This window comes from Endocarpon pusillum (assembly GCF_000464535.1).
Source record: "Endocarpon pusillum Z07020 unplaced genomic scaffold scaffold7325, whole genome shotgun sequence".
Taxonomy (NCBI): domain Eukaryota; kingdom Fungi; phylum Ascomycota; class Eurotiomycetes; order Verrucariales; family Verrucariaceae; genus Endocarpon; species Endocarpon pusillum.
The window spans coordinates 1-24,546 of NW_006916648.1; the positions used below are offsets into that span (position 1 = coordinate 1).

Sequence of the window (24,546 nt, forward strand, 5' to 3'; positions counted from 1 at the left end):
CAGCAAATTCCCACCGGCGCGTGGGATACTAACTGTACGCAAAGAGTACGGAAGCGAAGTTGCATTCCCTTCCAGAGCTGTCATCTGCCTCATTGTCCTCTGACCACCCCTCAGACACAGTGTCGACATTAGCAAGAATCAAGAATGGATCTTGTTAGCCAGCTAAGAGCTAGCATTTCTTCCCCAAGTGTACGGCAATCAATTGCGCTGTTGCTATTACTCTTCATCGCTTATGTGAGTGCACCCCCGTGTCAACCGTCTAGCTATTAACATGGAATTCTAGTACGTCGTGGTCATCATCTACCGGCTCACCCTTCATCCGCTTGCCAAATATCCAGGCCCCTTCTTCAGCAAGATCTCAGATTGGGCGATTGTGTACCAAACGGCGACAGGCAACCGGCACCTTCGACAGCTGAAGGAACATGAGACTTATGGTGAGCCTGAGCATCACAGCGTGCTACGAGGACTCTACCTGACACATACTGACAATCCTGACAGGGCCCGTGGTTCGAATTGGACCCAACACCGTTTCCATCAACACCGTCGCGGGCTTGGAGGAGATCTACGCCAACAGGAAAGCCAACGTGAAGAAGTCAGACTGGTACAGGTCTACCGCTGCAGCTGGCCATGCAGGCTCAACCGCTCAAAGTACCCACACGGAGATCGACCGGGAGCGTCATGCATTCCGAAGACGTGTGCTGGGCCATGCCTTCTCAGACAGCGCAATCAGGTCTGCCGAGACCTTTGTCCTCGCGAATATTCGCACATGGTGCAAGCATCTCAGCGAAGGAGCACAGCCGGGAGAATGGACCCATGAGAAAAACATGGACGAGTGGTGCACCTATCTCGCTTACGATATCATGGGTGATCTGGTCTTTGGCAAGCGATTCAACGTCATGGAAAATGACGAGCACCGCGAGGTTCCAGCAATCGGCATGAGCGCATTGCGCTTCATATATCCGGTATGCGCCCTCCATCTCCTTCGCAGAAGGAAGTCCCACCACTTCATTGTTTGCTCACAATCGCAACCGCACAGGCAGCTTACGCCCCCCTCCAAACCATCCTCCGCCCCATTTTCGCCAGTCCTCTGATGCTCAAACTCGGTGGCCGAGCAGCCCGCGACGCCCTGCGCTTCATCGAATACGCGCAATCTCAAGTCGCCTCTCGCAAACTCGCCGAAGAGGCCACCTCCAACGGAAGCTCGGACAAACCTGCCCGCAAGGATTTCATGCATTACCTCCTCTCCGCCCGCGACCCCAAAACCGGTGCTCCCTTCCTAACCAAAGAAGAACTTGACGCAGACAGCGGTCTTCTAATTTCCGCTGGTGCAGACACCACCGCGATCACCCTAGCAGGGCTTTTCTTCTACCTAATCCACAACCCCGGTGCCCTGAAACTTGCCACGGCCGAAGTTCGCCGCACTTTCGCCGACGTCGAGGAGATCGTCGCTGGCCCCAAACTCAACTCCTGCGTTTACACCCACGGTTGCATCGACGAAGCCCTGCGCCTATCTCCCCCCGTGACGGGGCACCTACCGCGGGAAGTACTAGCCGGCGGCTTGATGATCGAGGGCGAGTTCTTCCCCGAAGGCACCATCGTCGGCACATCCGCATACGCCATCCATCACCATCCGGACTACTATCCCGACCCCTTCTCGTTCAAGCCCGAGCGCTGGATCTCCAACCCTCAGGAATATATCCCTGACGCTGGGACCGCGACCACAGCTCAAGATGTCGCAACCGCCAAGGCGGCATTCTGTCCCTTCAGCCTCGGCACGAGAGGCTGTATCGGAAAGACGCTGGCGTATCAGGAGATGATGCTCGCGATCGCCAGGGTGTTGTGGCTGTTTGATGTGAGGAAACCGCAGCTGAAACTTGCTGGTGCTGGTGCTGGTGGTGCTGGTGAAGATGCTTCGGCTGTGCGGGTGCCGACGGGAGAAGGGGATCCGAAGGCGGCAGAGGAGGGAAGAAGGAGGGTGGGAGAGTATCAGTTGAGAGATTATTTCTTGGGTATCAGAGAGGGACCCGGAGTGGAGTTTAGGAGGAGGGCCGCATGTTGACGTCTGAACTCGCGGACATAAGGACCACTATTTTTGCCATGTTCACTGGTTGTCTCGAGGGCACGTTATGCGTCATGAAGCATGTATTTATATCTCAATATCGGCGTCAGGGTCTACCACCAGAGGAGGAGGCCGGATGGTGTGTGTCTTGTATACGAACGCTTCGCGTGTATGTTTAGTGACGACGATCTTATGATGGGTTTCAATAGCAGCATCTCAATACCAGAAATATCCACTCTCACACCTTCGACAAGTTACCTGCGCAGCCTGCAGCCCGTCCCTTCACATCCCGAACCTCCATCCCACCGCCCCATAATGCCAACCAACTCTTCTGCACATCCCACGCGGTAGCCCTTCCCCTTCCCCTTTGCGAGAAACAAGGCCATCTTTGAACCAGACCATCATCCGGCCTCTCCCCTCAATGCGTCCTCCACCATCGGCACGGTAAGCAGCTGCCTTTGCACCTCGACCTCGACCTCGCTCTCTTCCTCTTCGTCTGCCTCTTCCTCCTCCTCAGTCCCATCAGGTCGCTTCCTCACCAGCTCCGCAAGGCGTGCATACCTGACTGATCCTCTCGCCCGCCGTATACACGACTCCATTCCTGACGGGGTCCCATTCCCATTCCCCCTCCGTCCGCACCAGCTCCGCCACAACCGTGGCGATATCAGCCATGTCCGTGACCGTGACCGTGACCCTCGTTATCCCCAACTCCCCAGCCCGGTCACGAGCACCTTCTTCTTCTTCTTCTTCTTCTTCTTCTTCTTCTTCTTCTTCTTCTTCTCCTCCTCCTCCTCCTCCTCCTCCTTCCTCCTCTTCTTCTTCTCCTCCTCCTTCCTCCGTAGCCCGACTCCATGCAAATCCCAGCACAAACCCCTCCTGCTCCAAGAGGAAAACTCATAAACAGCCCCGTGGTCACGATGAACCACTCTGTCGTCTGTTGCTGGCGCAACATTTCCCGCACGTCGAAGCTGCTCGTCAATGACATGCTGCCCGCTCCCTCTGCCCACGGCGTTGTAGTCAAACGCGAATTGCCAGGGGATGTAGCGCTTCACGCCCGCGGCGATGACCGCACGGGCGAGGTTGCGTTGCGTCCATGGTTCGGTGGGGAGGCTGACGCAGGAGATGTGGGTGTGGTAGGGGCGGAGGAGTTCGGATAGTTTGGGGAGGGAGCGGACGGTCAGGTCGATGCGGATGCTGGGGATGTGGAGGGTGGAGAGGGCGGCGAGTTGGGCCCGGTTGGGGCGGAGGAGGATGGTGGGGGGCTGGAGGGGCCCCGGCGATAGCGGGGTTCGGGTGGAGGTGCGGTTTGTGACCGAGGCGGAGATTTGCGGGTACGCGGAGAGCCTTGACGACTGGGAAGCCTAGTTCACCGGCGCCGAGGGGACGAGGATGGGCTTGTGGAGGGAGTCGGAAGACGTTGGTAGGGCTGAAGTTATATAGACAATGAGGACTTCTGGTAGGAGTGGTGTAGGGAGGTGGTTCGTAGTTTCGACGAAGTTCTGTCAGAGACACCTTCAGGTCAAGCTACAAGGTCGTAGTGATAATGGTACTCGAGTAGCGTCCAGAGAATACCTAAAAATGTTTAAGAATACCCTTCAACCTCGCTTTCTCATATCATTTCACCTGCTATCGGCCCATTCTCAAAAAGGATCGAGCTTAGTAAGCCAGGGGGACTTACTACTAGCCTTCAACCAAATCCATCCAGGCTCACTTGAAGCTTCGGCCGAGTGGCTGAATTGGAACTTTTCTAATTGGCTCCCTTAGCAGTGAAAGGCTTTTTCCAGACCTGGTTGCTGCGCGGCTTCGAGCTATTGTTGAGGGAAAGCACTGGCGTCCTGACAGAGCCTCGTCCAGTTAGGCCTCAAATTGAATGCTTGGTCTTTTGTTTGGCGAAGACGTAGAATTTCACTCTCTCAGATCTTGCGCTCAGCCCATCCTTGCACGAGTGTGTTGTGCCGTTCGAGTGTGCGCGTGTTCGTGACTCTTTCGCGGTGCTACCATATGCAGTGGCTTGAGTATTCGTTCGGAAAAGGGCCCGTACTACATCTTTCTTCAATGAGCACAGCATAGAAAGACGTCAGACCCGCCGCCGATCTAGTCCTTGATCAGGCGCGTCTACAACAAGGTACAAGTTACATACCTGACATGTGACTGCATGCACTAGCAAGTAACTTTGGTCTCGGACAACTGGAGTAGAAATTTCACCACAAAGATCTCTTTCTTAGGTCCATTTTAGCTGTAAGTAAAACTTCTTTGCTAGGTCGTGATGCCTGGCCTTCCGTCATCCAAACTCCCACTCACAAAGACAACAAGAACAGCAGCATATGCTGCCGACGCGCCAAAAATTTCTGAGCGTCTAGCGTTCGTCACTAGCGCGATACAGAGCGCAAAGGCGGTGGTGAAGCCAGCTATAACTCCGAGCTTGACTCTGTCGCGCTGGATGGCATAGAGCACGTAGATTGCGCCAAAGAGGAAACTAGCTGCAAGTAGAACGGTGATCGCGCTGACCACGAAGGAGATCAGCTGCTCGGAGCCGTATCCTAAAGAGGAGTTGCAGTTGGTTCTCCTCTGAATCCGATCAGCGCTGGCTCCAGAGGCAAATATAGGAGTGCTTACGCTAAACAGCAAAGAGCAGCAAGTCCGCAGGAAGACAGTGAGACGATCTTCTTCAGGCGCTCTACGTAGTGCTGCGAGATCGTTGCGGTCATCGTACAGAGTTTCGCTGCTGGAGCCCAAACAGGGCAACGGATCTTGGCTGGAGCCCAGATTGTTGAAGGTGTTTCGGAATGCCTTGTGTGTCTGTTTGGACGGCTTTCGCAGGGACAGAATGGCGGACTCCAGCATCATGGCTTCATCTTTGATTGATTCAGGCAACGGCCATCCAGAGGAACAACTGCGTACTCACGGTACTCTTTTATCTTCTTCCGGATTTTATATGCGAGTCGCATACGGGACCGAAGTCTTCCATCATTTCTTGAGTTTTCAACCAAAGCGTTCCAGTCTCTGCTGCTTTCGCGAAGCTTATGCCAGTCGTGTGAAGTGATTCCGGCCTTCAGATCGTCGTCATCGTAGCGGTCTTGTTGAGCTTGAAGCTCGGCTAACTCGCTTTGAAGATACAGGAGATTACGGGCTGCTAATCGATCAAATGTCTTAAATATCGCAGTACTGTGATCGGGGTCACTCGAGACGAACTTTGCAAGTGAAGCATAGCTGGCGAGGTAGGTAATCTTCATCCCATCCTTCTCGAGATCTGAAAGGCCTGGCATTGCCAATTTTGCAATCCCTGCGTTAAGCCTATCAGCTTTTACAACGAAGTGATAGATTAAGAGGCAGGATGCCGCGGTTGGTACATTGAAAAGCACCCAAACAGAATGATCTGAAAGCAGCTGCCAATGATATTAGATTATTATTTTCTGAGAGCTCTGTTGTTGACCGTCAGCCTTGCCGGCAATGAGTTAGAAGGCCCGGAGGTCCTCCGTGACTCCAGTCTTCGCAACGACACCGCACCGCCCCAACACTGCCCCTTACCGCCAAACGGCTACAAAGGTTGGACTTGGGCTTCATACATGCTTTCGATCTCATCTTACTTAGGATCCTTAGTCCGACATTATTTTGCAAGCAGACATTGGTAACCTGTCCTCATGCATCCTCACAAGCACTGACAGCTCACAACCCTTCAGTACCCCTTGTTTGAAGCTCGGTTCCTAGTAATGGTGGATCGAGAGTACACTTGAAATATCAACGTTCTGGATAAAAGGCATCGTGGGTACAAGGACGACTCGGTTACCCAGTCAATTTTTTTGGTCAGCAAGAACATTACTTACTGAGCAGGAGCACTCCGCACCCACACCTTCGGCACAGCACAGAATTCCACCAATGTCTCCGACACTCTTTTCAGATATTGAAAACCACTCTTACGTTAAGGCCATCCCACCGTCACGGGGGGAAAAGCTCATATCCGTTGTGAAGAGAGTGAGAAGCTTGATGCGTGAGGTGCGGCCGGCTGAAAATGTTGGCTTTAACGCTCAGGACACCACACCTCCACCGTCGGCACAGCGCAGAATTCTTCCGTTGAGATTCAACAACTCAACCTACAAAGCCGTTCCAGACTATGGGGCTGGTGAAAACGTCATCGAGGAGCCCCTGGCAATGAAGCTTGGAGCAGATATCAACTATAGTGCGGCAGCACGAACTTCTTTCATGAACGCTCAAGGTGGCACAATAAAGTCAATTGGTACTGCGACCTTAAAATGCTCCTTCCCGAATGAGCCTCGGAGGGAATTCCAGTGTGTCTTTCGCGTCCTAAGAAAAATGGTCGTTCCTCTTATCATGGGCCGGAAATTTCTTATTAAGACGAAAACCCTCTCTGATCATCCTGAGCGTCTACAATATGACACAAGACTTTCCGACAAGTTTTGGCGTTTGTTCCATCTCGCAAAACCGCAGAGCCTGCTTCGCTGCTCTGTTGACTCACAGGAGGTTCTCGCCAATGCAGATACAGGCTCTGATATTGACCTCGCGTCCTTGGAGTTCGCCATTGCAGGAGGATATACCATTCATCCGGCTCAGCAAGGTCGAGACAGAGTATTATTTGCAGACGGCGAGTGCGTAAAGCTGCGTGGTACCATTGACGTTGAGCTTGACATCATGGATGGTGCCACACAGCAACCTTCGCTGCTCAAAAGCCGTTCGACAAGGCTGCATGTACTCGAAGGGCTGACATCGGATATCCTGTTGGGCGACGAGACGCTCGTCTGTCTGGAAGCCTTCACTAAATACCAGGAGTCTTTTGTCGACATTGACAGTACGTATCACTACACACAACTGCAATACATTACCTGGTACAATAGAGTAGAACGAAGGTTGGCATCTGCTTTCTCCAAAAGTCAGAAGCAAGGAGGTACGATGACCAACTGACCTCCTAGGTTCCTATTCAAAGACTGATGAATTGACAGACGCTTCACCCTCCGGAACACTGACATCATCACCCATTCCTGCAATAACATCAAAACCTTCAACCTTTCACAAGCTCCTCAGAAAACATGGAAAACCTGCAGCTAAGAACCTATGGGTCAACGAAATGGACTTCGAGAGACAGCTCGAAGCCCGCGACCTGCGAGAGCAGCATCGTCGGACGCGTGCTGAACGCAACATCCAAACGCTCGTGGGGGCCGAGAGTGCGGCGGCCCGTCAGCAAGAACAGGAGTCGCAAAGGCGGTATGATGATGAGAGGAGGGCAATGGTTCGGAGGCAAAATGATTTGCTCGCCGAGAGGTTGGACAGCGGTACCGGTACTGGCACTGACAGTGGGAATGCAGTTGAATCATCAAGATCTGTATAGAGGAGCCATGAATTACATAAGGTTTGAGAAGCTTCCAAGTGTACATCGTGAATGGGGTTCGTATGAGGTACCAAAGTCTGGGGTCGGCTGAATTTGGAAGCCATGATGATGCGTTGATGACATGCGAATGCTAAACTAAGATAGATGGATTCTTACTACATCTTTCTCTAGAGAAGTAGCACAATTTTGACCTGGTCATCAAGGTTGATCATCCATTCTCTAGAAACATGCAAAGTCGTCATCGCATTAAAGGTACCGAAGAGGATCTTGATATGCTACCTCGATTCGAACCACTCCTCCACCCTCTCCACAAGATCTGCTTTCTTGCCTGTAAGTGGCAGCTTCTTCGCTCCCAGCCAGTCCTTCAGATGGGGCACTGTCATCTTCGAAACCTGGCCTTTCTCCCAGAGCTTCCTGACCTCGGCATCCTCTGGCATAGCTCCTGGTTCTGTCTTTGGTCTCTTGCTAGCAGCTGCATCTCCATTCGCTGCAGGTCTCTCTCTTTTCGTTGGCATGGTTTTGTCATCAGGATTGCTGATCGTGTGCTCCTTATACGCCCTTTCAAGTTCTTTGCCCCAATCCGTCACTTCATTGCCCACACGTTTATCAATCTGCCGGTATTTTGGGATCGTTTTGTCCTCAGGCTTCTCTGGTAAATCTTCGTCTAAAGCGAGCGCCTGAAGAATGCGATAGTGCCATTGCAAAGCCGGGTTTGGGTACCGCTCTGGATCGTATATGCCTTTGGGCAGGGTCAATTGGCCAATAACTGGTCGCATTGCATCGATCAAACTGTCTGGTGCACGAAGTGGTGTTTCGTGTGCCATGGGCGGGTTCTGGCGGATGTCGTCCGCAAAGGGCAGAGGAACTAGATGAAGTCCCTGCGGACATCCTGTTGGACTCACACCGCTCTGTGGGCCAGAAAGATTCTCGTCTGATGGTAAGGTTGGTATGAGAGCAGCGATCACAGGAGCTGCGTTGCGGCGTGCAATAAACCAGACCAGACCCATCAATTTTGACTTGAGGAGCTTGCTGTAGAGTGCACTAAAAACTCGCGTGCTGCCAACGTAATCATCGTCTGATGGGTACAGGAAGGTGGACTGTTTGATATTTGCCCACGATGGAAGCATTTCTACTGGCTTGAAGCCTATAATGCGGATAACAGGTTCGCCAAAGTTGCGTAAAGCTTTGATTTCGTCAGGTGAAAATGATATCTGTTCTCCTCCGAATGTATACGCCTTACGGATCTCAAACTTCTCCACGGTTCGAGCTGTGTCATCTGCCATCTGCGTCGTGCTCCCACGTGCAATTTGTGGTCGATCAGTACCAAGGTACACGTAACAGCTTCGTGCTGGCTCTTGCCGCTTGTACAAAAGATAGCCTTTCACGGATATTCGAAAGCCCGGAGCGAGCTCTAGAGGAATAGAGGTGAACAAGGTCCTTCGTGGAGTGGACTTGCTGGAAATCGAGGAAAGGAGCGAATTCAGCAAGGTAATGCCGTCAACATTGCCGGTCTTCAATTCCTGATCCGGCGCAGAAAGAGCCGAAGGGTTGTAAGCTGGAGCATCAGGGTCAACAGGAGACGAACGATATATAATGTCGTCGTAGAAAACTGATGTATCGAAAGTGTACGATGCTGATGAGATCGCGAGAAGCTCAATGACCACCCCCAGATCATACAAATCTTTGGCACGAACCGCAGCCGAGGATCTCAGCGCTTTGTCTGTGGAGTGCGGATTGTCGTTGTTAGTGACAATGAAGAGCCGGCGGGAGGAAAAATTAGCTGCCCTTGTGGTAAAGATTTGGTTGGCGCAAAAGAGGACGTTTGCCATGGAGACTGGCTCTTTCGACGGTTTGAGGATGTCTGATCCGGCTGACTCGTCCTCAACCAGCCTCTTGAGAGTCTTAACATCCTCAGCCTCGGGTACGTCCAGATCTGTCAACAAGTAGCAGTGTGGGTAAGAAAGACCTCCTCGTGTAGTTTCGTCTTCCCCGTAGAATTTGGAAGCTTCGGTGCCATACAGAAGGATGCCCATCATAGCCTTGGGATCTGATATGATGCGCTGTTGCATGAGATGGTAGGCGCATTTGAGTGCCGCGAAGGCAGGGGACAGTGTATCAGCATTTTTTGAGCTGGATGGCGGAGGGGCGGTAAGCATAGAGTCGCTGATCTCTATGGCGAAGAGGAGCGCATCTTTGACAGTCTTATATCCCTACACACCGTTGAGCGACATCCAGTGCAGCCTTATGCTTGCATACCGTCTCATCAACTTCTTCCTCTTCATCCTCGTCGCCATTACGGCGTGACTCCTCCTCATTCATATTTGATGGGCGGTACGGCAGTTCGGAGCTCATATTATTGTCTTCCGCTTCTTCTCAGTTCCATCAATACCTGAACAGGAAGCAATGCCGACTTTCCATAATTCTCATGGGCGAACTGCGAGAATTCAAAGTAATTGCATATGCCATTAGGCAGAGACGTGCAACTCTCGCGCCAAGGATGTGATTGTTCACGAATTCACGTGATTACCTATCTTGGCTTGGAGTCGCTTCAACCCCGATTGGCCAGCCCTAGATCTACATACCCTCAACCGCGTCATCCATCTGATAATTATTGAGACGCCCAGCTGCCTGCTGTAGTACAGTGGTGGCTAATTTCGAGTTTCTTCTTGCCAACTCAATCTCGCGATGGCTCTAGCCAGGTCCGTCACTCGATTGCCTTGGAGATCATCTTCATCATGTCTCCCCAGATTGTCAGTATGTCAAAATGTGCGCCCATACAATCAGCATTCATCCATGGCCACTCTTGCGCCGCCCGTGACGCAGAATTCGACTGGCTCAAAGGGGCCAACGGCTATGGTCTTTATGAATATGGGGGGCCCATCAACAACAGATGAGGTGGGAGACTTTCTAAGCAGATTATTTGTATGTCCAACCATGATTCAGTTCCTATAGCACGACTAATAGGTGCTTAGGCTGATGGGGATCTTATACCTCTTGGACGATTACAATCGTATATTGGACCACTTATATCCAGAAGAAGGACGCCGAAAATTCAGAAACAATATGCTGCCATTGGTGGTGGCTCGCCCATTAGAAAGTGGTCAGAGTTGCAGTCCTCGGAAATGTGCAAGATTCTAGATCAGACATCTCCGGAAACCGCTCCCCATAAACCGTACGTGGCGTTTCGATATGCGAATCCGTTGACGGAAGAGATGTATGAAAGACTACTAGCGGATGGCTTTGGTGGTGGAAAGGGAGGTAGAGCCGTGGCCTTTACTCAGTACCCGCAGTACTCCTGCTCAACCACTGGCAGTTCGTTAAATGAATTATGGAAATGGAGAAACAGACTTGAGGGCAAGAGGGCTACGGGCGAGACACAACCAGACGGGGCAATCACATGGAGTGTCATTGATCGATGGCCAGCGCATCCTGGTCTGATTGAGGCTATAGCCAAGAACATCGAAGACCAACTCGTCACTTACCCAATGGCCAAAAGGAAAGATGTAGTACTGTTATTCTCGGCGCATAGCCTGCCTATGAGCGTCGTTAACCGAGGAGATCCATACCCGGCCGAGGTCGCAGCCACTGTCTATGCGGTGATGCAAAGGTTGGGATTTTCAAATCCATATCGATTGTGCTGGCAGTCACAGGTTGGCCCATCAGCATGGCTGGGTGCACAAACAAGTGATACTGTTCGGGAGTACGTCAAGCGTGGACAGACAGACCTGGTGATAATACCGGTCGCGTTCACCAGTGACCATATCGAAACACTGTACGAGATTGATCAAGAAGTTATGCACGAAGATGCCAAGGGTTATCCAGGAGTGAAACGGGCAGCAAGCTTGAACGATAGTCCTATATTCATCCAAGCTCTGGCAGATCTTGCGCGCGATCATCTCCAGAGCGGTGAAAGCTGCTCGAGGCAGATGGCCCTACGCTGTCAAGGATGCACCAGTGAAAGGTGTTTGGAGCAGAAAAAGTTCTTCGTGGGCCAGAGCAACCTATTATCAGTACTATAGTAAGTCTAGATACTACGATACAGAAGGCTTCTCCTATGATGTCAGGCAGTTAGCCACGAGGGATAGGGATATTCATTTGCCCATTCGTTCCTTCGGCACTGCCGGATGTTTCATGCCCGGCCGTGCTTATGAATCCAACTTTAACGTCAAGTCGCGCAGGTTGTAGTTCGTCCAGAGGGAGAGGGACGGCACCTCGGGTCAACCCAAGCCCCGGATTCCAAGACCCCTGTGACGCGCAGCCCCCACACGGTTGGTTACACGGATCCCCTCGGGCCTCCACCCCTACCAAATATCCAAGCAGGATTGGCAACTTGCCAATCAGAGCTTGGAAATGCTGTGCCATGTCCGGTAGACATTACGTCTATGATCCTGGCATATCTTCAAATCATGATGGCGACAACATTCCACCAGTGCTCTCTGGTGCGTCCAGTGCTCGCGAACGCACGGCGAAGCAATAACTATGGAGTCATCTGTCTCTGGTGTACAATAACCTTGACCTCTTCTACACTGACCTGATCGCAGCTCGGCCTGTGTCTCTGCATATCGGCATCCACTTAAGTTAGGCAATGGCGGAAAATGAAGATGCGTTCACGATGGCGGCTCAAGACGAGGCCATCATAGCAAGAAATCATGATGAATTGGCAGTGAGAGGACATGACCAATCGCGGAAACACGATTCTGCAACTCCCGAAATGGTGGTAGATGATGAGGAAAGCCCATTGCTTCCACTCAAGTCGCACACGAACACGACTCCCAGCAGGAACACCTCACCCAACCGTACAGACAGGATCACCGAGCCGTGGACAGCATTTGAAGGATTACCTTGGTACAAGAGGCCATCAGTAAAGTCATCAATCGCTTTCGCCGCTGAGCCTTTGCTAACCTCCATGGCAGATCTACTGGCTACTACCTGCATTCTTCCCTTTCTGTCTGGCTTGGGGCGGACTCATTGTCCCGAAGACATATCTGGTTCTTAACTTGATATGTCAAGATTACCTGTCTGACCGAGCTGTTGCCGATCCGAACTTCCACACTCTGCCTCTTATTCTAGGAGAACAGAACGACCAATGCCGGGACGCACATGTCCAAGCCCTGGTTGCCAGGTTTCAACTATATTCTGGATTACTCTCTGGCATATTCTCCGCGTTTGTAGCCCCGTACTTGGGTGCACTGTCTGACCGAGTTGGCCGCAAGAAGATTATCGGATTTTCGACCTTGGGAATATTCATCGAGGGGATTGCCTACCTCATGGTAGGCACTCACCCGCAAGCAATATCAGTATACTGGCTCCTTCCTGCATTCCTGCTTGATGGTATCTGTGGATCCTTCACTTCAGTCATGGGCAACTCGCTAGCCTACGCAACCGATTGCACTCCTCCTGAGCGTCGCAATGTCGCTATCGGCTACTTCCACGGTACACTTTTTGCGGGCATCGCTATTGGCCCCATGTTAGCCGGCGCTATGATGAAATGGACTGGCGGCCTCCTGGTTGTGTTTTATTACTCCATTGGCAGCCATCTATTTTTCATCCTCTTTCTTTTCATCTTGGTACCTGAATCGGTATCCACAACCCGCCAGGACCATGCCTGGGAGAAATATAGAATCAAGAAGGTAGAAACGCAGGAAGAATCATGGTTGGACACGATCAAGAAGTACAATGTCTTCGAGGCTCTATCGATTCTTCGCCCCAGGGGCCCTGGAACAAGCAACGCCCTTCGCCGCAATTTGACGCTTCTCGCCGCTATCGACACCATCATGTTCGGAGTCGCAATGGGGACAATGGGAATCATCCTTATCTATCCGCAATATCTCTTCGGCTGGGACCCAGTCCAAGCCAGCAGCTTCCTTACCATCGCCAACGTTTGTCGAGTCACCAGTCTGCTTGTCGTCCTCCCTCTTATCACCCGTCTATTCCGGAAACCAGTTCCAGCTGGCGGAAAATCTGCTCATCGTGGCGCAGATATGCTAGATATCCGCATTGTCCGGGTGGCCATCCTTCTCGATCTCATCGGTTATATAGGTTACGCAACCGCAATGACCGGCGGCATGATGGTTGCGTCTGCTATGATTGCGGCCTTTTCCGGCGTTGGATCGCCGACTCTGTCTTCAGCAATAACGGCTCATGTTCCACCGGATCGGACGGGCCGGGTGCTGGGAGCTCTGGGTTTATTGCATGCAGTGGCGAGGGTGATTGCGCCAACTGTTTTCAACACCATATACAGCCTCACCGTTGGACATTTCACCCAGGCTGTTTTTGTGTGTTTGGGTTCTTTGTTTTTGGTCGTGTTTGTGCTGAGCTGGTTTCTGAAACCTGGTGGTAAGTGCCTGCCTGTCCATAGTTGGTTGTCCCAAGCGCTGACATGTTGTGTGTGCAGTCTCGTATGATGAACCAGACGTGTCTTACCCACACGCCTCATCACCTACGGAAGAATCTTCCAGTACAGCGAACGCCTAATTCAAGTTCGAGATGATATCATGACTAACTGCTTATCTTTTTCGGACAAACTGTGTTATACATACCCCTGGAAATGTATTAGAATTGGTGGTGTATCTATGAATTTTACCGATATAGACATCGGGGGGGAACATGTTATGGTGGCTCCTCTAGCATCTTGGACACATGCCTTGACGGGCGCTGGACGTCTGGATTATGTTTTGGGAATGAGCAAATGGATGTAAGGATATATAGACCACATTTCGTCAGCGTCAGGTCTTGAGCGAATTGGTTGAACACCAGCCAGCTAGCCAACTAATACGCCTTGTGCATTTTACCCAATCAGCCCTTCATTCAGATTGTATCTCTGCCACAGCTCTCCACATAACATGGGTATATGCAAATCGAATCGCCAACGAAAGCACGCAGTAGGAGACCGCGCCGTCATCTCAGGCAGCTGGCTGGCTTCTTCACTGTGCTTGTGCCTGACCACTTGGAGATCGAGCTTTATTCGTGCCTGTACGGCGCAGGTATACCTCCTTCACGGACGAGTAAGGTAGATGAGTAAAAGCCCACCTCTCAGCTGGGGAACTTGGTTTCCCGAAGCCCAGCGCACGGGAGGCTGACTCGGGCAAGCATTTGGAGACGGTCGAGATGCCGCCCACGGCAGGCTTGTCGCCATATGGCTTCCACCTCGTGGATACGATCGATGTCCTCGTGGCAACATCGCGAGTTAATATTTCTTGGCACACGATTCAGACGAGTACCCCATCCGGAATATTTGTTTCTTCTCACATTCTCATCCCACCACTACTCCGCCAATCCATAAAGTTGCGCGAGAGGATGTCACCATGTCCCGACTCCTCGATCTTGAAAACGTCCAGTCGAGACGACTTTTCGACTTTGCGGATCCGCCATACGCCTTCTTCGGTTATGATCGTCTTCAGCCCTGCGCGTTACACAAACAATTCATCAGCTTCCCGCTAATCTCGATAACGCAGCGAACCAGAAACAGGGTAAGATGAGATGATGACGCTCACACTCCAAGAATGCAGCCGCAAAATTAATGCAAGTATTCCCATCCCAGAGCCCTTTGCCCCTCTTCACCATCTCTGGTATAGCCTGTGTCTCCATCTCCTCAAGGTCTGTCAAAATGCCATCCTTGGTGCGAAACCCGACGATGATTTTTGGGACGCCGAGTAAGAAGGACTGGGCCCAGAATTTGAGGAGTTTGCGCTCGAACTTGACTTGGTCGCGGTCGGTGTGAATCTTGGCTGCGGTTTTGAGCTCGATGTAGTTTATGGCCGTGCTGGAGGGGTGGGTAGGTTTGACGTCCCAGACTTATCGGAAGGGGTGTTAGGATGGGAATGGTATCGAAGAGATGGAGGGTGGGATAGAGTTGAACCTACCAGCATCTACCTCGCCACCTAAGATCATTTTGATCTTGCCAAAGCCGGTGCGGACGATGGAGCAGTATTGAGCGTGGTTGTCGACGATTTCGTCCTCACGGGACTCGATGTACTCCCTAGAGGTGGGGTCCCAGGTGTCCGGGATTAAGGAGAGAGTCTCGAATTTGTAGCCTGCTTGATGTTACAAGGAGTTTGCTGGCTGGAAAGACTTGCTGTACCCCAGAAGCCCATAATGTCTTGCGAAGGTGTACCTGCTGGCATTTTCTGCTGGTTTTGCTGCTGCTTTGAGAAGAGCTTTGTTGCGTGGTTCTCTTCTATGAAACTGACTGACATAAGCTTGACTTTTTGTGATTGATTACTACTACACGTACTCACATAGAGCCCTGTTTTTGTTAGCTACAATTCGGTGAGAATCAAAAGCCGTTCAACTCCATTTGGATGAAGTATGGTTTTCGAGAGCAAGTGTAGAAAATTACCTGAAAGCATGTTGCGTTCATCTCCCAACTTCCACAGGTCAGCGCAGCCCTCCACCTAAATCAGGGGCCCATCAAAACCTTTCCAGCTTCGAGAACGGTGTTGCCATGATCTGTGCTGCCAGTATAAGCCTGTGAACATCTTCCTCTAGGGCTTAGGACAATATACTTTTGTCATCATGCCTCGCCAGGTAATGATATCTGCATCGACCTTTGCTCCTTTCTCCTTCTCATGCAGCGCAATGGTATCAACAAGACCATCTAGATGATCGTCTCGGGTATTGTCTAGTGCCCGAAATGTGTCGAAGCCGCGATTGAGGTCCGCTGGTAGTGTAGGAGGATGATAATAGCGTAGAGAAGAATCATCCCAGCGGTACTTGTGCTGATCATCAAACGAAAAGCAAGTTATCTCCTGCGTTTACTAAGAGTTAGTGATAGGTACGATCCTAATTTCAATCGCTACCACAGAGACAGACCTTTGGCCTTCGAATGCCAGCGCTAGCCCCATTGAATCGAGCAATTGGTTCGATATCGAAGGATTGCGCCGATGCCATGGAGAAACCAGGGTGGGAAGCATGAAGTCTCCGGCTTGATGACACCAGCAGACACCTTACTACCCTCATATGTCTGATGTTTACATTTCTCTATAAAGGGAACTGCGGATGGTATTTCAGTAAGTTCTTAGCACATAATGCCAAGAATTCCCTTGGCTCAGGAGAACTGAATGTTCAGTCCGGTGGAGGCCAGCTTTTTGAATGGCAGTTAAGGAGAGATACATCCCACTCCGCAAAGTTCTTAGGAGCTGGTTCGTATTGCCATCCCATGTCTCATTCGCTCGTCTTCTGGAGGAGAATTCACACCTCTCCCTTTGGTCCATATCAATTACTTTATAACTGCTACCATGGCAACATTTTGACCAGCCGGCTTGATTCATACTAAGTTACATAACATTTCATCACCTCCTTTGGTGACTTCGAGAGCTGTTGGTTACACATATTTCGTCTAGCATGATTGCCTTGCCCAAGACGAATTGTATATTGTCGAACATTCTTCTAGCTTGTTCAATTGTTTTGTTTGCTGCTGGATTTTTCCCTCACAAGGCTTTTCTTCCAGGCCTTGCAACATGGCCAACAGACCGGAACGGATCTGTTCATAGAGCGCCATTCGACAAGGTCATTTTCATGGTGGTGGATGCTTTGCGAAGCGACTTCGTGTACTCATCTGATTCGCAATTTCTCTTCACGCAGAGTCTGATCCGATCTGGTGCTGCTGTGCCATTTGACGGACATGCAAGCCCGCCAACCATTACAATGCCGAGGATTAAAGCAATCACGACTGGGTCGGTGCCGTCGTTCCTCGATGTCGTGCTCAACTTTGCCGAGTCCGATACAACATCAACATTGGGTCATCAAGATAGTTGGTTGGCACAGATTAAAGCGAAGCCAGGGACAAAGCTTGTCATGTACGGTGATGATACCTGGCTCAAGCTCTTTCCAGGCTTTTTCGATCGTGCTGATGGCACTACGAGCTTCTTCGTATCTGACTTCACCGAGGTCGACCAAAATGTGACTCGACACGTGCCAGTCGAGCTGGCTCGGACTGATTGGTCCGTCATGGTCTTACATTACCTAGGACTGGATCACATCGGCCATAAGTCAGGCCCACGAAGCATCAATATGGCACCGAAGCAGAGAGAGATGGATAGGATCGTGGAAGGTATCTATCATGCAATGGAGATGAGCGCTCATCTGAAATCGAGTCTGCTAATCTTATGTGGAGATCACGGAATGAACGAGGCTGGCAATCATGGTGGCTCATCTTCTGGTGAGGTTAACACTGCTCTCACTTTCATTTCTCCCAAGTTCCAGGCTGTGTACGAAGGCTCTGACAGCCCTCGTGCTTCCACTTCTGAGTACTCATTCTACGACAAAGTTGAACAATCCGACATAGCACCCACTCTAGCAAGCCTGCTTGGCTTTCCTATCCCCCTGAACAACCTTGGCATTGTGATTCCGACGCTTCTAGAGTTATGGCCTCAGGAATCAGATAAGCTGGATTTGTTGGTTGCAAATGCACAGCAGATTGCTGAGATTGCCCATGCCACATATCCCGAAGCATTCAAGAAATTCTCCTCTAGCCAAGCTTGTGCGTCGGCAAATTCCGATGCTGAAATTCTGTCTTGTGCATGGCTCGAGACACGACATGCAGTCCAAGCAGTTAAACGGAGCGAACTGTCTACTCCCCAAGCCATGTCCTTGACTTTGAGGTTCCTGAAAAGTGCACAAGATCTTCTTAGTGGAACAGCAAGCAACTATGACCTCTTCAAGATGGCTGCTGGCATAGGTTCCGGAGCTGTATCTTTGATCCTGGCAATTATGTCAATACCAGATGGTACATTTGACACGCTGGTCTCAGGTTCAGCTTTCGCTTTGATAGTACTTTGTCACTCAGTGACCATGTTTGCCAGCAGTTATGTTGAGGAGGAACACCAGTTCTGGTATTGGGTCTTGGGGGGATGGTTGATGTACATTTCATTCAAGGACCAGCGGCTGATATCTTTCTATTCCCTTCCGCCCATTCGAGGATTACTCATGTCAACCGTTACTTTCTTATTCGGAATCGTCCGCCATTTCAACAGCACGGGGCAGAAGTATGCTGCGTTGCCATCCATCTCCTCTGCAGTCTTCCCAGCTGAAACCTGGCTCTTGTGGACCTCAACCATCGCCACATATGCTCTTATCTCACGATGCTTGACCCGTCGCGCTTCAACTTGGGCCGAGGCTGGGTCGAGGCAGCTCAGTCTTCTACCAGTACCGGTCTGCATTGCTGCTTTCATGTTCAAGGTCGCCTTTACTCATGCAGACTCACCTGAATTGCTCAAGAACTTCCAGCTGTTAAGCCCTCTTATTGCAATGACATCACGATATTCCTTGGTCGGGCAAGCGCGCATCGTGTTTCTAGGTATTGCCCATATGCTTGCTTGCGCTTTGTACTACGAAGCACCCTGGAAGAAACAGAAGACTCGCGAGTATCCAGGCGACTCCTTCATCCATACCTTCCATAATCTCCTCGGCTTGTTTCTGTTGACTCAGACACGTGTGAACAATATACCTGTTTTCCTGCTGTTCTCGATTCAGCTTTCGTTGCTGTCCACTGAACCACACCTATTCAACAGCCTCGCAGAGATAAGCTTGACATCACTCCTGTTTCAGCAATCATCCTTCTTTGCGCTTGGCGGCACCAATGCCATCTCCAGCGTCGATCTGTCAAATGCATATAACGGTGTCAGCGGTTACAATGTCCTTCTTGTTGGAGTTCTGACATTTATAAGCAATTGGGCTGGCCCGATCTGGTGGGTAAGCGGCACGGCCCTGTTGATTCGGGAGAAAGAACAGGCAGATGGGAACTCACGAGATGTCAACAATTCTAGTACTTCAGCATTGGCACCTGTCGAGCAAGGACCCAAAGGAGGCGAAGTCGGTGGCATGCAAGGGTCACATGGCCAGAATCTACAGAGTGCCTCCTTTACACATTTCGCCCTTCTGACGCTGTTCACCTGTGCGAGTACGTTGAGTGTAATGCTTGCCTGTACACTGTTGCGAGAGCATCTATTCATCTGGACCGTCTTTTCTCCCAAGTACCTCTATATTGCCGCATGGGCATTTGGTCATCACTCCATCATCAACGGACTTTTCGGTTGGGGTCTACTAAGTAGACTCTCAGAAAGATAATGAGCACTTGCAGCCAATATAGACCAGCATTGCGCTTACACGCGTGTCGATGAAAGCGGGACTTGGAATTGGTTGTGCATACAGCGAAGAAAAGATCTATGGACTCGAGGAACAGACGTTCACCCGTCGCTGTTTACCAGAGGAACCTGTTTGCTAGTTTCGATCGACATTTCATGGATGTGAAGGTATAGTTCAAGCTGTACAAGCTTCAGCCAGACCCAAGGACAGTATTGGGCTTTCCGAACCAAGCTGAGTATTTCGCGGATATCCGCTCACGAGGCTCGTCGGCCGCAGCCCCAGGCCTGCGATCGACTCTTTCGTGATTTTGGCATTTATAGCGTTGGTGGCCAGTATTAAACGATCTGTGGAAATTCTGCCATCGATGCAGCTCTGCTCTTGGCAAGCAATGATCAAGCGCCCACGAAGGCCATCTCTTGTGCACAGCAACACAAGCGGTTTCGTTGAACAATGCTAACAGCCAAAGAAGAGAAGACGAGCTTGCTGGTAGTGGTGTCGGCAGCCTCCTGGATACTTATTAGGAGTAAGGCTTGAGGATAACAGAAGACGGGTTTACCCTCAGGAGGATTGATCAAACATTGACAGTGTTGCCACCCATCAGAAGGATCTAGAAACCATTTAACCATCCTGGTTAAAGGTATGAGTATCCTTCGACACAATCTTTAATAGTTTACTTTGTGCAAGCAAATACCAATCTTTTACGAAAACCCTTTGGTCTCATACTAGTTATCCACTGCCTATTCTTTCACACTGACTTATTTATTTGGTACCCCAGGGCCTTGGGGCCGGGCGGCATGCATTGCACTGTGCATGGGTCTTTACTGTCCAAACCATGCAGACAGCAAAAGATCATTCCAGGATTTTTTTACATCTAGTCCCCTGTGCAGTGCATGATATCTCACGTCCAAGACTTAGATTAATTTAAGGAACACTTGATCGTTCGCAGTAGACTGGTAGTTGCTGCTGCAGGCTGTACAAAGCAATGAAGAAGGGAGAGGGAGGAAAATTTGGGGAAATTTAGAGTTGGGTCTACGTGACGAGACGATGATAGATAGTAGAGGTGGGTGATGTGTTCTATAAACTTGGGTTTGAGCGGACGACAATAATGTAGTTCGTGTTCACACAGGTCTTAGGAACCCAGAAAGAGTCTGCTGGCTGGGAAGCTCTCACGAGCGCCGCGCCTAATACAATATTTGCCGAAATGGTATTAAAATAGCAGCCCGCCTCTTCGACCTCGCTCTGTGTCTCACGTCTCTGCTCTCACTGAACGGCGCTCTTCCTCTTCTCATCCTCCGGATTGACAACTCCCATGATATTCTCTTCACTGTCCGCAAAGGCGCGATCGCCAAATGCGGTCGCGATCTCCTCGAGGGTACAATTGGCCGTTTCGACGTAGTAGAAGTGTGCCAGCCCGGCGGAGAAGAGGCAGAAGCCGGCGATGATGAGGTAGAAATAGCCGTTGATTCCGGCAAAAGCGTCCGGGGCGACCATACCGATGATGAAGTTGAAGATCCAGTTACTGGTGGTGGCGAGTGCCATGCCCTTGCTGCGGCCGCGGAGGGGAAAAATCTCGGCCGGTAGAAGCCATGGCATAGGACCCCAGGTGAAGCCGTAGACGATGTTATACAGCATCACAAAGGCGTATTGGCCATTGGCTCTGGTGGTGATTGACAAGTCGGCTTCGATAAAGGCGCAGACGATGCTCAGTAACACGGCCATTGCAATGCCTGTACGGTCATAGATTAGCTAATGTTGAAAGAAGTCTGGATTTTGTTATAGCCGCTAGGGACTTACCTCCAAGGATCAGCAAAGGCTTCCTACCCCAGGCGTCGGCTAAATACCATGTGACGACAGTCGCGGCGGTATAAGGAATGGCGTTTGCGCCAGTATAGAGAAGTGATTTACGATCGTCAAATCCAGCTGCGGATAGTGTGGTTGGAAGGTAGAAGGAGATGATATTGATTCCGTTGAGCTGAGCGAACATCTGCACAGTAATGCCGACAATAGTACGCTTGCGATATCGGGTAAACATTTCCTGGTAGAGCCTGATCAGTTCCAAGAACAAAGATAATAGAAAGGATATTGCAATCTCACCCCCCAACCAGACTTTCCTAGAGTTGTTTCGTAGATGACTGCCTGTTGGATCTCTAGGAAGACCTGCTGAACATGCTCCGCATTGACATCGCCCTTGGAGTGCAGGTCTGCAACTGTTTGAAGACTTTCGTCCATAAACCCGTTCTTTGCTAGCCATCGAGGGGTCTCCGGGAGGAAGAAGGACATGGCCAATAAGATGAAGGAAAGGATGATCTGGACGATAAATGGCCCCTGCCAGGACATCTTGTCGGGAAGCAAAAAGTTGAAGCCATAATCCACCCAGCATGACAGCATATAACCACCAATCAGACAGGTGTACTCAATGCCGACCATCAATCCTCTTCTGTGGGGCTTGGCAATTTCAGTTTGGATGATGGGGACTGTCATAGAGAGGAAACCGACACCGAAACCTTGGATGGTGCGACCGGTAACGAAGGTTGCGAAATCGGGAGCGAATATCTGGATGAAAGCACTGAAGAAGTAGATGAACCCGCCGAGACGGACACACCTCTTTCGCCCAATCATGTCGCCGAGTCTTCCCGCCACGAGCGCTCCCACAGCTGCGGATGCCTGCAAGCACGCGACAGATATCCCAGTGATGGACGGATTGACGGACGATGCTCTGCCGTCCGCTCCCCCATAGTCCACAAAAAAGCGGGATACAAATACTGGATTAACCAGCAAGCCGGACATGATACCTATCGGTATTAGCAGACATCTTTGTCAAGTCACCACATTGTCGTACCGGAGTTATACCCAAAAAGGGCGTCGCCCAAGCTGCCGAAGCCACACGTGGCATAGAGCAACGGCGCCCCCTTGAAGGGGTACCTGGCGGTGATTTTCTTAGGCTTCAGCTTTCTTTCAAGCCAGCCCTGCTGTTCCGCGACTTGGTGGGCCACAGACAGGGAACGTTCTCTGATGGAGGCATTTTGCTCTGTAGCCGAGGGTCTTCTGTAGGCCATGGCTACGAGTATGAAGGAAATGAAGACAGCCTAGCAAAGACGAGTCTCTTGCTGAAGATGCCAATAAGTAGTCTGTGACAGGTCGGCGAGAACAGGTGGGAGAGTGAACTTTTATACACCCTGAACCTGTCCCATGGAGAAAGCATACTATGCCAGGCGAGGGAATCCGAAGTAGGGTAGGCCCAGAGATGCCGACATTGACACTCCACAAGGCAAGTGAGCGATTTGAACTCCGATGTACAGCATGAAGCTATGTTTCGGGTACACGAAGCTCATTTGGCGCACCCGTCAGAGAAACGAGATCCCATGGGATGCAGTCTTGGGCTTTCCTTGCATTAGGATCTTTTATTGCCACCTCAATATGCAAGCAGTAGCTGGTCGAAAAGAGACTAGTGACAATCCTTGTGAGGTAAGCGCGAGCCCACCCATGGCGCCGCGCGATAGACAGAGATAAAGAGAGGGCTCCACGAGGGTAGCGCTGAGAGAAGTTGTTCTATGTCATCTCTCGCACATACTACGTAGAGACTGGGATATGGGTAGACCGTGTGAGCTCGTCGAGGGAGTCGGAACCGATGTAAAACTGGCCAATTGAAAGAGCATGGGCAAACGGGCCGAGTGAGACTCGGATGCCAGGGTATGGTAGGTGGTAGCCTGAAAGTGTATAGAAATGCCTCAGTCTGCTCACGTCAAACTGTTGGAGTTGACAGCATGACTCTAGATGCGAGATCCAGGTCTGGCTTCAAGGCGAAATCCTACTTTTGGCATAGATGGAATATGACAACGGCTCAAATTGAAGACAGGGGGCGAGATAGCCGAAGCTTTTATTGTAGCCGCGCATGTTTCTGTGAGAAAGAGAGATCAAAGCATGGTAGGTTCAGTCCTTTTAGCGCTCTCCTGGTGAATTTGTTCTCCTCTATCAACCTCTTTCTGTTCTGTCGTTTTTTTCCAGGACTGATGCATAGTTAGTTAAGTCGATGATGTTTCTTCGTCAGTTGAAACAATGTTTGCCAAGAATGGTAACGCTTCGGCTGAGCCAAGAGAAGTTGAAACTTGGTTCGACCCGTAGTACAAGTTGATGGTTCCAGTTGGTGTCCCACTACGGGATATTGAACGCTTGACGTACGTTAGTACTACTAGTATGTTGGGCTCTGTGGGGCCTTGGCGCCTGCGGAAATAATTTATCCGAACTTTTTATATCAGATTTCTAGTAGATAACACACCACCAATTGACAGTTTGCACAGATAGTGCTCCCCAGCTCCAGTGATTGTAGGGCCAATCATTAAAACATCAATTCATGCACCTGTTTGAAAATATGCAGCTTGAACGATCAGGAGGAAACCGGCGACACCACCAGTTCTAGGCAGACAGAGCATCTTCACAGCATATCACAATTCTTACAGCTATCTCACTGTACTTATAAAGATTTTGGGCCAGGGCAAATCATTTTAATACCAGCAGTACGATTAGGACTGTGGAATGGTATTAATATTTCAAGAGGAAAATTTCAAGGGCCGTGGCCTGTTGGAATGTCTCCGGGCAAGTACATTCCCACAGGTACGCTAGGCACAGGTACATTTGGCATTTGGGTCTGTCAGGATCAGGGAAGTGCACGGACAATAGAACGGGACAGGTGTCAGAGGATTGTCATAATTGAGCGCGAGCTCTTTGACAAATACAATGACATAGAAGCTACATAAAACACCGGAGAATCTGCATGGTTCTCTTGGCGCTTTGGCGCGCATGACAGGGTCTTCGCGGGGTCTTAACATGACTTCTTTCACAGTAGTAATATGTACGGAGTATATAGAGTTCCTATGCTTATCCTCTGTGTCACTGAAATGAGCTGCCTTCCTTGTTGAGAATAGTATTCCCACGATTAGCGTCATAACTCTGCTGTGGCCTTGGTAGAAGAAACACCAAATTCTCTTAAGTACGGAGTACAACCTTTATTTAAGAATTCCTATACTTCAGAGGACTCTTCTTGTCCATTTCAAGATGTACGAGT

General features: G+C 50.5%; 10 protein-coding genes across 10 annotated transcripts; 5 read left to right on the forward strand and 5 right to left on the reverse strand.

The window, feature by feature from the left end:
• Positions 1-144: 144 nt before the first annotated feature.
• Positions 145-2,059, forward strand: EPUS_05239 (uncharacterized protein; the record flags this gene model as incomplete). Its single annotated transcript, XM_007807946.1, has 4 exons — positions 145-234; positions 284-434; positions 499-962; positions 1,037-2,059. 4 exons carry the CDS (start codon positions 145-147, stop codon positions 2,057-2,059), a joined length of 1,728 nt encoding a protein of 575 aa, XP_007806137.1.
• A 401-nt stretch (positions 2,060-2,460) lies between these two features.
• On the reverse strand, positions 2,461-2,731 carry EPUS_05240 (uncharacterized protein; the record flags this gene model as incomplete). The annotated part of the gene is made up of 2 exons (XM_007807947.1): positions 2,461-2,571; positions 2,621-2,731. 2 exons carry the CDS (start codon positions 2,729-2,731, stop codon positions 2,461-2,463), a joined length of 222 nt encoding a protein of 73 aa, XP_007806138.1.
• Positions 2,732-2,757: 26 nt separating this feature from the next.
• EPUS_05241 (uncharacterized protein) lies at positions 2,758-5,325 on the reverse strand (the record flags this gene model as incomplete). Its single annotated transcript, XM_007807948.1, has 4 exons — positions 2,758-3,411; positions 4,361-4,627; positions 4,676-4,914; positions 4,965-5,325. The coding sequence occupies 4 exons, from the start codon at positions 5,323-5,325 to the stop codon at positions 2,758-2,760; spliced, it is 1,521 nt and encodes a 506-aa protein (XP_007806139.1).
• Positions 5,326-5,935: 610 nt separating this feature from the next.
• Positions 5,936-7,400, forward strand: EPUS_05242 (uncharacterized protein; the record flags this gene model as incomplete). The annotated part of the gene is made up of 2 exons (XM_007807949.1): positions 5,936-6,959; positions 7,015-7,400. 2 exons carry the CDS (start codon positions 5,936-5,938, stop codon positions 7,398-7,400), a joined length of 1,410 nt encoding a protein of 469 aa, XP_007806140.1.
• Positions 7,401-7,675: 275 nt separating this feature from the next.
• On the reverse strand, positions 7,676-9,752 carry EPUS_05243 (ATP-dependent DNA helicase II subunit 1; the record flags this gene model as incomplete). Its single annotated transcript, XM_007807950.1, has 2 exons — positions 7,676-9,610; positions 9,657-9,752. The coding sequence occupies 2 exons, from the start codon at positions 9,750-9,752 to the stop codon at positions 7,676-7,678; spliced, it is 2,031 nt and encodes a 676-aa protein (XP_007806141.1).
• A 441-nt stretch (positions 9,753-10,193) lies between these two features.
• EPUS_05244 (Ferrochelatase) lies at positions 10,194-11,419 on the forward strand (the record flags this gene model as incomplete). The annotated part of the gene is made up of 2 exons (XM_007807951.1): positions 10,194-10,322; positions 10,373-11,419. The coding sequence occupies 2 exons, from the start codon at positions 10,194-10,196 to the stop codon at positions 11,417-11,419; spliced, it is 1,176 nt and encodes a 391-aa protein (XP_007806142.1).
• A 566-nt stretch (positions 11,420-11,985) lies between these two features.
• Positions 11,986-13,874, forward strand: EPUS_05245 (uncharacterized protein; the record flags this gene model as incomplete). Its single annotated transcript, XM_007807952.1, has 3 exons — positions 11,986-12,261; positions 12,314-13,736; positions 13,795-13,874. The coding sequence occupies 3 exons, from the start codon at positions 11,986-11,988 to the stop codon at positions 13,872-13,874; spliced, it is 1,779 nt and encodes a 592-aa protein (XP_007806143.1).
• Positions 13,875-14,323: 449 nt separating this feature from the next.
• Positions 14,324-16,289, reverse strand: EPUS_05246 (uncharacterized protein; the record flags this gene model as incomplete). Its single annotated transcript, XM_007807953.1, has 10 exons — positions 14,324-14,567; positions 14,649-14,802; positions 14,894-15,193; positions 15,263-15,433; positions 15,481-15,584; positions 15,638-15,645; positions 15,739-15,766; positions 15,817-15,848; positions 15,905-16,147; positions 16,212-16,289. 10 exons carry the CDS (start codon positions 16,287-16,289, stop codon positions 14,324-14,326), a joined length of 1,362 nt encoding a protein of 453 aa, XP_007806144.1.
• A 453-nt stretch (positions 16,290-16,742) lies between these two features.
• On the forward strand, positions 16,743-19,466 carry EPUS_05247 (uncharacterized protein; the record flags this gene model as incomplete). The annotated part of the gene is made up of 1 exon (XM_007807954.1): positions 16,743-19,466. The coding sequence occupies one exon, from the start codon at positions 16,743-16,745 to the stop codon at positions 19,464-19,466; it is 2,724 nt and encodes a 907-aa protein (XP_007806145.1).
• Positions 19,467-20,744: 1,278 nt separating this feature from the next.
• On the reverse strand, positions 20,745-22,540 carry EPUS_05248 (uncharacterized protein; the record flags this gene model as incomplete). The annotated part of the gene is made up of 4 exons (XM_007807955.1): positions 20,745-21,211; positions 21,279-21,519; positions 21,579-22,276; positions 22,324-22,540. The coding sequence occupies 4 exons, from the start codon at positions 22,538-22,540 to the stop codon at positions 20,745-20,747; spliced, it is 1,623 nt and encodes a 540-aa protein (XP_007806146.1).
• Between the last annotated feature and the right edge of the window lie 2,006 nt (positions 22,541-24,546).